This window comes from Neoarius graeffei, chromosome 20 (genome assembly GCF_027579695.1).
Source record: "Neoarius graeffei isolate fNeoGra1 chromosome 20, fNeoGra1.pri, whole genome shotgun sequence".
NCBI lineage: Eukaryota > Metazoa > Chordata > Actinopteri > Siluriformes > Ariidae > Neoarius > Neoarius graeffei.
In genome coordinates this window covers 55,043,469-55,055,087 of record NC_083588.1, presented here as the reverse complement: position 1 = coordinate 55,055,087, position 11,619 = coordinate 55,043,469, and the positions used below count along the sequence as shown (strand labels likewise).

At 40.3% G+C, this 11,619-nt stretch overlaps 1 protein-coding gene across 1 annotated transcript in view; it reads right to left on the bottom strand.

The window, feature by feature from the left end:
- plcd3a (phospholipase C, delta 3a) overlaps window positions 1–11,619 on the bottom strand; it is a 136,262-nt gene continuing 124,643 nt past the window's right edge. Inside the window, exons 9-15 of the mRNA XM_060902031.1 lie at window positions 11,452–11,595; window positions 10,531–10,687; window positions 8,425–8,541; window positions 8,123–8,301; window positions 7,013–7,148; window positions 4,066–4,215; window positions 1–771 (exon numbers count right to left, since the gene is read on the bottom strand). Of these exons, the coding sequence (XP_060758014.1) occupies window positions 641–771; window positions 4,066–4,215; window positions 7,013–7,148; window positions 8,123–8,301; window positions 8,425–8,541; window positions 10,531–10,687; window positions 11,452–11,595 (1,014 nt within the window). The 3' untranslated portion in view covers window positions 1–640. The remainder of the gene's footprint in view (window positions 772–4,065; window positions 4,216–7,012; window positions 7,149–8,122; window positions 8,302–8,424; window positions 8,542–10,530; window positions 10,688–11,451; window positions 11,596–11,619) is intronic.

Here is an 11,619-nt window from a genome sequence, read left to right as displayed (position 1 = left end):
TTCCCAGAACTATTTTTTATTAAATACTAGTTCAGTCTTTATCCCGTCAGCATTTTGCTCAAGAATCCTTCAATTGGATCCCCTTATTCAATACATCATGGATGACTAAAAAAATGGCAAGTACAATAACACTAATAAACATCCTTTACATTATCAGTACATTATCAGGCACCTCATGACTCTCTGAATGTAAATAAAATTAGATGTTAATTTACAATAAACACAATTAAAAAAATGAACTGTAAAAAAAAAAAACCTCTCAGTCTGACATCATTGCTTCTATCTTTCAGGAAATGTAAAAACATAAAAATGGACTACATAACACAACTCTAATCTCAGGAAACAAGAAACAGCAATAGTTCATAGTAATAGATGTCAATCACAGCTGGCTCTAGTCTAAAGCCTGTCTGGAAGCCCTGGTTACGGAGACGCCATGTCTACACTGAGCGACACTCTCACAAAGCACAGACTCTGTAGGAGCTTGTGTCTGGACGTTACATGGCTCATGAGTTCCATCAGCGTGGTTCTTCGGGAGGGAATTCAGGAGCCGGGCTGCTCCTGTTCGTGCTCCTGTCAGTCCACATCGGTAGGACGTCCTCAGAACGTCCTAGGATCATTATGGATCAGGGTCTGGAGGGTTTCAGACTTTACTCATGCACTTTGACACTATTTTGATGGGGACACCATAGCGTGTGACCTTCACGTGGATGAAGAGCGAAGCTGGAGACAGGCTCGAGCCGTCTGCTTTCAACAAGTGAATGTGACGGTAACCTGGTGAAGAAGGACAAAAAACAACATATAATGAGGCAGTGGTGAACTGCTACTATTAGAGTTGGGACTTCAGCTCAGCCAAAACTTAGTTAGACATGCCAACAAAGAAACAGGGCACAGGATTTTGTAAGGGATTGCCGTCAGGCTGCCAGGTTGCTCCATTGTGTGTAGTTAAGTAACGAAGTAAATTACACAGGGAAATGAATACTTAAGTCTGAGTGAAAAATACTGTAGTGAGCGTGCAGTGTGGAAGAAGAGTCTGGAGACAGAAATCTTAGTTTCTCAGTTGTTAGCCTGTGCTACTTGCTCTCGATAGTACTGGCTTGACCGCTTTGTTAGCATTCGCTAAGACTACTGATGAACGCTACACCGGCTGGAAGGTGATTTCACTGCTGCGCTGACAGCGCCGACTCACGGTTAAGCTAGCGATGGCCTTTGAGAAGGCCTAGGGTGATACATTTTTGGTCCCTCCCACTATAAATCAAAATCTGATTGGTTAATTCATCTATCACTTCCTACATAAGCACACACTGCCATGGCCTTCTGTCCCGGCAATGAAGTCCTAACCAATGAGTGAGCCAGATCTAAACTCTTCTCAGCCTAGACACAACAAATAAAAAAATCTCACTAGATAACTCGATTTTAATGTTTTCAGGACAGTAAACCTTTCACTTCTGAAGCAAATTTGATAGAAAATGAGGCCGAATTAGAATTTGAAGAGAATAATTATCATGAAATTATGAAAGAAGTTAAAGAACGAATGAAATTAAATATAATATTTGAAATGCTGATATGTTTGGGCCTTCTCTGAACCCTGTAGGTTCTCCTTTGTAATGAGGTATGGGCAGTAATTCTGAACAATGCCGTTTATTTTTTATTTATTAATGAAATACATGTCATATGTTTTATCTGTTTATAGTTCCATTTAACATTGTGGAAGGTCTGAGACGTTCGTCCTTCATCTGAGGACTTTTATGTGACAGAAAACCTAAAATTATAACTTTACCTCTGACTGCTGCAAAGCACGGACACTTCTAAAAATTCAACATAAACGTCTCCTAACAGAAAACTTCACGATCTGATTTGCATTGCAGCCAGCACTACTGTCAGAGCTGCTGTTAAAGAATATTAATCAACATCTGACCAATTCGAGTAGAAAATTCAAGGTGCAAGTTGTATTAATGTTTCTTATGAACGGTCACGTCAAATTTCAGATGCCTTCAGGATCTGGTAAATAAATAAATGAATTAGTTATGCTTAGTATGGAAATATTTTTTGTTCAGAGAAGCCAGGTTCTATAAGTTAAAGGTTCAGTTTGTTATTTTCAAATATCTCTCCTGAGCTCGAACAATCATCTAAATTTAAAGACACCTTAGAAAAACTGTGATTCACAAAACTGACATGCACTGGATCTGGCTAGTTTCTTCAACTCAGGCTTCGATGTACATTTTTCTGGCCCAGAAACAAGCCCCACCCCTAGCTCGAACAGACCTGCTCAGATCCGGCTCTTTTCCTTAAAAGGCAACTCGTGACATATACAGTGGGGCAAAAAAGTATTTAGTCAGCCACCAATTGTGCAAGTTCTCCCACTTAAAAAGATGAGAGAGGCCTGTAATTTTCATCATAGGTACACTTCAACTATGAGAGACAGAATGGGGGGAAAGAATCCAGGAAATCACACTGTAGGATTTTTAATGAATTAATTGGTAAATTCCTCGGTAAAATAAGTATTTGGTCACCTACAAACAAGCAAGATTTCTGGCTCTCACAGACCTGTAACAACTTCTTTAAGAGGCTCCTCTGTCCTCCACTCGTTACCTGTATTAATGGCACCTGTTTGAACTCGTTATCAGTATAAAAGACACCTGTCCACAACCTCAAACAGTCACACTCCAAACTCCACTATGGCCAAGACCAAAGAGCTGTCAAAGGACACCAGAAACAAAATTGTAGACCTGCACCAGGCTGGGAAGACTGAATCTGCAATAGGTAAGCAGCTTGGTGTGAAGAAATCAACTGTGGGAGCAATTATTAGAAAATGGAAGACATACAAGACCACTGATAATCTCCCTCGATCTGGGGCTCCACGCAAGATCTCACCCCGTGGGGTCAAAATGATCACAAGAACGGTGAGCAAAAATCCCAGAACCACATGGGGGGACCTAGTGAATGACTTGCAGAGAGCTGGGACCAAAGTAACAAAGGCTACCATCAGTAACACACTACGCCGCTAGGGACTCAAATCCTGCAGTGCCAGACGTGTCCCCCTGCTTAAGCCAGTACATGTCCAGGCCCGTCTGAAGTTTGCTAGAGAGCATTTGGATGATCCAGAAGAGGATTGGGAGAATGTCATATGGTCAGATGAAACCAAAATAGAACTTTTTGGTAAAAACTCAACTTGTCGTGTTTGGAGGAGAAAGAATGCTGAGTTGCATCCAAAGAACACCATACCTACTGTGAAGCATGGGGGTGGAAACATCATGCTTTGGGGCTGTTTTTCTGCAAAGGGACCAGGACGACTGATCCGTGTAAAGGAAAGAATGAATGGGGCCATGTATCGTGAGATTTTGAGTGAAAACCTCCTTCCATCAGCAAGGGCATTGAAGATGAAACGTGGCTGGGTCTTTCAGCATGACAATGATCCCAAACATACCGCCCGGGCAACGAAAGAGTGGCTTCGTAAGAAGCACTTCAAGGTCCTGGAGTGGCCTAGCCAGTCTCCAGATCTCAACCCCATAGAAAATCTTTGGAGGGAGTTGAAAGTCCGTGTTGCCCAGCGACAGCCCCAAAACATCACTGCTCTAGAGGAGATCTGCATGGAGGAATGGGCCAAAATACCAGCGACAGTGTGTGAAAACCTTGTGAAGACTTACAGAAAACGTTTGACCTCTGTCATTGCCAACAAAGGGTATATAACAAAGTATTGAGATGAACTTTTGTTCTTGACCAAATACTTATTTTCCACCATAATTTGAAAATAAATTCTTTAAAAATCAGACAATGTGATTTTCTGGATTTTTTTTCTCATTCTGTCTCTCATAGTTGAAGTGTACCTATGATGAAAATTACAGGCCTCTCTCATCTTTTTAAGTGGGAGAACTTGCACAATTGGTGACTGACTCAATACTTTTTTGCCCCACTGTACATAATTTCAACTGAGAAAGTGAAGTCATAAAAGGGTGTTAAAATTACAAACTGCTTCTTTAAATCAGGTTCAGAAAATATTTGCAACACAGCTTGCTTGTACATCTTAAAAATATCACCTTGCAGAAAAAATAAAGCACAAGCATGTACCTATGCGTAGACTGTTGAAGGGTAAGGTGAACTGGCCGACGAAGTCGTTTTTGCTCTTGTGGTCATGATCCTCCACCACAAAGCGCACCAGGGCAAGCTCAGGAACCTGCAGCTGAAAGCTCAGAGTGCAATCCCAGCGTGGATTAAAACCTGAAGTGACAAAATACACATTGTGTTGTGTGTTAATCCTCTGAGGATTGAGGGACACGGAGGAAATCTGATAGCAAGAGGAATCAGGGCTCGCTCAATAAATTCACCATTAATGCTTGATGGACGTTGAAAGGTGGCGGAGCAGATGTCTGGAATATGATATTAAAGCTCTGACATTTGGTATCACTCATGAACAGCCATCATAACAGCACCACCAAGCGACGACATGAGCGACACATGCACAGTCATGTGACCGTGCCAGATTTGCAGTACAACACACAGTATAAGAGCATATTATTATAATATTAGTTTATTAAACATGAAGATAAGAACTGAATTCAAGAAGCACTCTGTGGTGTATATCAGGTTTGGTGTATTTTTTTTTTAACTTATAGCCTCAGTAGAAAAAAAAAGATTTTGCCTATTTCTTGCAGATATACAGTACTGTACAAAAGTCTTGGCACCCTATTTTTTTTCATCCAAAACTTTGTTACAGATTTCTGTTTTATGACTTCTACATTATCGAGTCAGTCCAAAAACTGAAAGACGTTTGTATCTGAGCAGCATATTCCATAAGAGCCAACTTATTAGATTAAACAAGAAAACATCATGAAGGCTACTGGGTCTTGGTGCAAAATGAAGAAGCGAGTGTGACGGTCAAAGTGTCCAGAAGAACTGCGGCTGGTTCTGTAAGATGCTCAGTAAAACCTACAGCTCATTTCCGCATAAAACTACAACTCACTGTACCTGAGACGACTTTTTTTTTTAAGCAAAGGGTCGTCTCACACCAAATATTGACTTTGTTTAATTTATTATGGCTTACTGCTTACTGTTTATAGTATTTGTTTTAATGTTGAAATATTTAATTTCATTCATCGTTTTTTAAGCCCTTTTTGGTCGACAGCATTTCTTTAGACTTTTGCACAGTACTGTATACGTAGATCTTTTTATTTAGAACACATTTTTCTTAAAAATGACTTCCAGCTGACATTATTTATAAGGCAAGGCAAGGCAAGTTTATTTATATAGCACATTTCATACACAATGGCAGTTCAATGTGCTTTACAGAAGCAAAAACAAAAACAGTAAACAACAGAGAAATAAAATTACATAAAATAATTTTATTTTTATTCTAAAACAATTAATTAAAAGAATTAAAAGAATTAAAAGAAAATAAGAATTAAACAATAGTAGAAATAAAATAATAAAATGCCAAAAAGAAAAAAGGAGAAAAAGAAAAAGAAACCAGCGGAATAAAATAGAATAAAATTAAAGTAAATTTAAAACATGCAGAGAAAGTAAAGATTATAAAAAATGTAAAAATATTAATTATTTAACAGAAAGCATCTGAAAACAGCTTGGTCTTTAACCTAGATTTATAAGGATGCTTGCTTTTTTTTCAGTATTGATGTTTGGATTGAACACAGTTTAATTAGTTGATGGGACCAGCTAATAAATATGCTAATATTTATAAAACACAATAAATATAACAACTTAGATAATGGTGGTTTGTAACTTTAAGAAAGAAAGAAAGACCCAGAGTGTTTATTTGCACCTGGGTGAAAATGGTCATATGGCAGCTATTATTTATGTACACCTGGTCATGGTTGGGGTTTGGGTTAGGGTGTAAATAGTATTGTTAGGTATGGACACCTGGATGCTTGTCCTGTCTCTGGATGGTGCTACATACACCCAAGTGTAAATAGCCACACTTGCTATCCACCACAGGTACAAATAGCTTTGTTGGCTACAGGCAACCTGGGTGTAAATAGCATCTGCAATCAATCAATCAATCAATCAATCAATCAATCAATCAATCAATCAATCAATCAATCAATCAATCGATCGATCGATAGATAGATAGAAACCCCTAACTATGTATCATGGACCTCATGGTTTGAGAACCATTGTTACAGACAATCAAAGTCCATCCCGTGCCAGAACCTGGTCTTCCCAGGCAGTCTCCCATCCCAGTACTAATCAGGGGTGGGTTTCCCAAAAGCCTCTTAATGCTAAGAGCATCTTAACTAGGAGAGAGAGTGTTCATTGTGATGCTCGTGCTACCATTTAACAATGATCTTTGTGCTATGACGCTTTTGGGAAACCAACCTCAGACCCTTAAGGCACACTGGGTAGCGACGAGCTTCATTTCTATAGCCCTCAGCCTCTCGCCTATTCCATGATGGTCTTTGGTATGACCCGACCACGAGTAGAACTCATGATCTCCTGATCGAGAGGTGGGCACGCTCACCACTAGACCAGCTTCTTGAACTGTTCTTGGACTGTTGAGGCTCAAACCCCTGAATGCTAGTGCATGTAGACGTTCTTTTTGTCCTCATTGGCTGGACTTGGGTGGTTCACATCATTTATTTTTTCCTTCTGTTTTACAGAACCTGTGGCACCCCAGAGACTAGACTTTTTTTTTCTCTCTCTGAGCAGATGTTTGACTGAAGCAGCTGAAGAAATTACAACAATCACAGTGTCCTGCTCGAAAAATATCTGCCCCAACCTTTTACATTACATTACATTAATGGCATTTTGCAGACGCTCTTATCCAGAGTGATGTACAACATACCCAGAACAGCCTGGGGAGCAGTTAGGGGTTAGGTGCCTTGCTCAAGGGCACTTCAGCCATTCCTGGTGGCTGAGGGAATCGAACTGGCAACCTTTTAGTCCCCAAGCTGCTTTTCTAACCATTAGGCCATGGTTGCCCCCTCCCAAAAAAAACCCCAACAACTTTTAAAACCAAGCAATTTTGACTCAGCATATGGACCTTTGGAGAAAAGGATGACCGTACCGTTGTTGTTGATGCGGTGAGTTTTGGCACGGGCCTTATCAATAGACACTCCATGAATCTCCACCCAAACTTGAGGGTCCACAATGGAGTTGGGCTTGTCTGTGTTAATCTTGGGTAACTGCTGGGCAGAAATCACCTGCAAACAATACACGAAACCAAGCGCTAGGAACACGATTAAGCTTTTTTTTTTTTTTAAAGATATTTTTTTGGGCTTTTTGCACCTTTATTGGATAGGACAGTGTAGAGACAGGAAATGAGCGGGAGAGAGAGACGGGAAGGGATCGGGAAATGACCTCGGGCCGGAATCGAACCCGGGTCGCCCGCACTCATGGCACGGCGCCCCAACCACCTGAGCCACGACGCCCCCAACGATTAAGCATTTTAAGGGCTTCACGATACTTAAAAAAGAATAAAAGCACAAATATGACAATATGACATAACTATTTTTTTCACGGTCCGGTTTCCATCAAATCTTGCGCTCTGATTGGCTAGCAAGCGGTCCGGAATCCTACGATCCGGACCCCGGTTACAGACCTTTGGCGACTCGCTCGTTCACAACAACAAACATAGTAGCGATTTTTTGTCAACATTTATTTTCGCATTTCTCAGTATAATAGCATTAATTTTACAGCATGGATAGCGATAACGACAGTGTTCACAGCGAAAGCGAGTTTTACCACCCTGATGAAGACGAAATAAAAGAAAACATTTCAGGAGAAAGCCGAGTAGCAGGTTTGTCCTAAATATGGTTTCCCTTTTGGACGCTCTCATTTTCTGTTAGAATTTGGTAAAGAAAAAAATAAATATATTATTTACCAGCTTAAGGTTGGTCCATATCGTGAAATACCGTGACCTCGCCCTTGAAAATACCGACCTCGGTCAGTATTTTCAAGACCTCGGTCACGGTATTTCACGGTACGGACCTCCCAGCTGGTAAATAACATATATATATTATCATTACAGCAATAAATTACATTATAATTAGAAAATTAGGTTGCCAAATCCTACTGTAAGCACTGAAAATAAAAACAGCAAAAACAGTCTGCGTCTCTTTTAACTTCACAAACCTCAGTATTAATACTGTATTCATACTGTATAAATGTTGCTCACCCTGATGGTAAGTTGAGTGGGTATGTGTCCAGGGCCTCCGCCTGTGTTCTCGGGGTTGAAGCTGGAATTTGGCTGACACAGGAAGTCTGGTTTCAGCACGTAGCCACACTGTCCGTTGGGCAAGAAACGACCCCGGTTCAGATCCATCTGCTCGCCTGGTGTCTGGAAGTTCAGAGCCACTGGAAAGGAATGAGAAACAATCATCATGCCTAAAAATGATCCTGTTCTTCCTTTAACCTTGAGCAAATGTAATCGATAATGCTTTCAGGTGGGTGGTTTAGGAGGTGTGGCGTGAGATTTACCCATCTGACATCCTCCATTCCACATGTCCTGTGGGTCGTAGTTAGAGGACTGTAGTCTCTGGCCTGATGGGTAAATCCGGCTCAGCTGTCTACTGTTATGTCTCACAAAAATCTTTCCTATAAAAGGTAAACATGCACAAAAATATACACCTCAAACCTTTTTTCCCCTGACAGACAGTCCTATGTAATAATTTTATATGATGTAAAAATAGTTTTATAGGAAATACAGTGTGTAGAGGATATTAAACGGTTGCGTGAAGATATGAAGTTTACAAAGAAGTGAAAGTATTTTCAACATGACAAGATAAACTTCATATCTTCGCGGCACCGTGTAATGTTATTTATATCACATGGACACATCCACAAAAAATATGCAAGTTAATCAAAAGAATTTTAATTTTGAACCGGTTTGCTATTTTGACAATGCACATCTAGTTAGCAGGGAAACACTGGGAGTGATGTCATCGTTGTGAAATATCGGGAATAATTTTTTTCACGGTGTGGTTTCCATCAAATCCTGCGCTCTGATTGGCTGGCGAGCGGGTCCGTATCCTACGATATGGACCCCGGTTACGGGCCCCGGTTACGGACCTCTGGCGACTCGCTCGTTCACAACAACAACAAACATAGTAGCATTTTTTGTCAACATTTATCTTTTTTTATAAGATTTATTTATAAGATTATCAAAAACCTTAAATTTTTGCCAGCATTTCTCAGGAGAATAGCATTAATTTTACAGCATGGATAGCGATAATGACAGTGTTCACAGTGAAAGTGAGTTTTACTACCCTGAGGAAGAAGAAATAAAAGAAAACATTTCAGGAGAAAGCTAAAAACCTGTAACTTGCTAACGCCAAGCAAAAACATGGCTGAATCCTGAATGACTCCTATTTGTATAAATAGGGGACTACATAGGCGGCAAAATGTAGTTTTTTTTTTCCTGACATGGAAGTGCACTTGTATACTGAGGAGGAAGTCATTTGCATTACAGCCGTGAATGAAGATTCAAAATAGCATTAATTTTACAGCATGGATCGCGATAACGACAGTGTTCACAGCGAAAGCGAGTTTTACTACCCTTAGGAAGACAAAATAAAAGAAAACATTTCAGGAGAAAGCTAAAAACCTGCAACTTGCTAACGCCGAGCAAAAACATGGCTGAATCCTGAATGACTCCTATTTGTATAAATAGGGGACTACATAGGCGGCAAAATGTAGTTTTTTTCCTGCCATGGAAGTGCACTTGTATACCGAGGAGGAAGCCATTTGCATTATAGCCGTGAATGAGGATTCAAAATGGCGGCTCGCCTCGGCTCAGTTTTCCCTTTCGGGCGCTCTCGTTTTCTGTTAGAATTTGGTAAAGAAAAAAATAAATATATTATTTACCAGCTTAAGGTCGGTCCGTATGGCGAAATACCATGACCTCGGCCCAGAGGGCCTCGGTCAGTACTTTCAAGACCTCGGTCACGGTATTTCACAATACGGCCCTCCCAGCTGGTAAATAACATATTTATTATACATACAGGACACTTTTTCCATGGAATAAAAACGTGTTCTATTCCCTTTTAGCGGGTTTCATTCATTTGGTTTGGTAGCATGCAATATTGTTCGCATATCGCTTATCCTACATGTATTACGTCACTCTACCCAATGGAGAATGAGCGTTGGATATGGTTTACGATATTGCATGGTTGTCAAGATAAAATGATGTCATACATCGGAGATGTAAAACTTCCGCGCTAGCGAGCGACTGTGACAATTTGTAAACAAACATGGCCACCAGGTTTGCTTTGTTAAATACAGAAGATTTTGAGAGAATTTTGAAAGAGAAAGACGTGTACAACACCCGAAAGGAATGTGTCTGTATAATAATAATAATAATAATAATAATAATAATAATATTGGCTGGCTTTTTTTATGGTATATCAGATCTATTCCATTCAGCTACTCGTCTTCGACTTGTTCAATATCATGCTAGCTGAATGGAATGTATCTGATATACCACTCAACGCCAGCCAATATTATTGAAATATTCCATTACAACAATGCTGTTTGCGTGTTTAATGATGGGAACCTGAAGACAGTTTTTTGCTCCACATGTCTCACCTGAGTCTTTGATATGCTTGAGTGCTTCATTCTCAGAGAAAGAGGACATCTCACTTGGGGGTCTCTGACTGGCCGCCTCGAACCCAGGAAACGGTATGCTGCAGCAATACACCACCAGCTCAGACAGCTCGGGACTTATCTTCGAAGAGCTCACAGACTAAAGGGTGAGACAACACATACACATACTGTATATTTATTCAGCACTTTCTTCAATCGTATTGTGAGGGTTGTATAATACCGTAATTATATAGGAAATACTAGATACACTACCGTTCAAAAGTTTGGGGTCACCCAGACAATTTTGTGTTTTCCATGAAAAGTCACACTTTTATTTACCACCATAAGTTGTAAAATGAATAGAAAATATAGTCGAGACATTTTTCTGGCCATTTTGAGCATTTAATCGACCCCACAAATGTGATGCTCCAGAAACTCAATCTGCTCAAAGGAAGGTCAGTTTTATAGCTTCTCTAAAGAGCTCAACTGTTTTCAGCTGTGCTAACATGATTGTACAAGGGTTTTCTAATCATCCATTAGCCTTCTGAGGCAATGAGCAAACACACTGTACCATTAGAACACTGGAGTGAGAGTTGCTGGAAATGGGCCTCTATACACCTATGGAGATATTGCACCAAAAACCAGACATTTGCAGCTAGAATAGTCATTTACCACATTAGCAATGTATAGAGTGGATTTCTGATTAGTTTAAAGTGATCTTCATCGAAAAGAACAGTGCTTTTCTTTCAAAAATAAGAACATTTCAAAGTGACCCCAAACTTTTGAACGGTAGTGTAGATGCGACTATATCTATGATATTTCCATTTTTTTACAATGCAAGTTTTAATCCTTACACAAGCACTGTGTAAGACACAGCATTCAGACCAAGGTGACTGTGGACTACAAGACGAGCACAGGACTCACCTTCCCAGACTCCTTCTTGCTGGAGCTCTTGTTACTGCCCCCGATCTCTTCATCTGAACTGGATGAGAAACTGGCTGAGCTGCCCATCTTTTCCATCTGACCAGTCAGCTTCTTTGACTTCACCAGGATCCGGCCTTTCAGCTCCTGAAAACACAAAGGGGAAAGGCC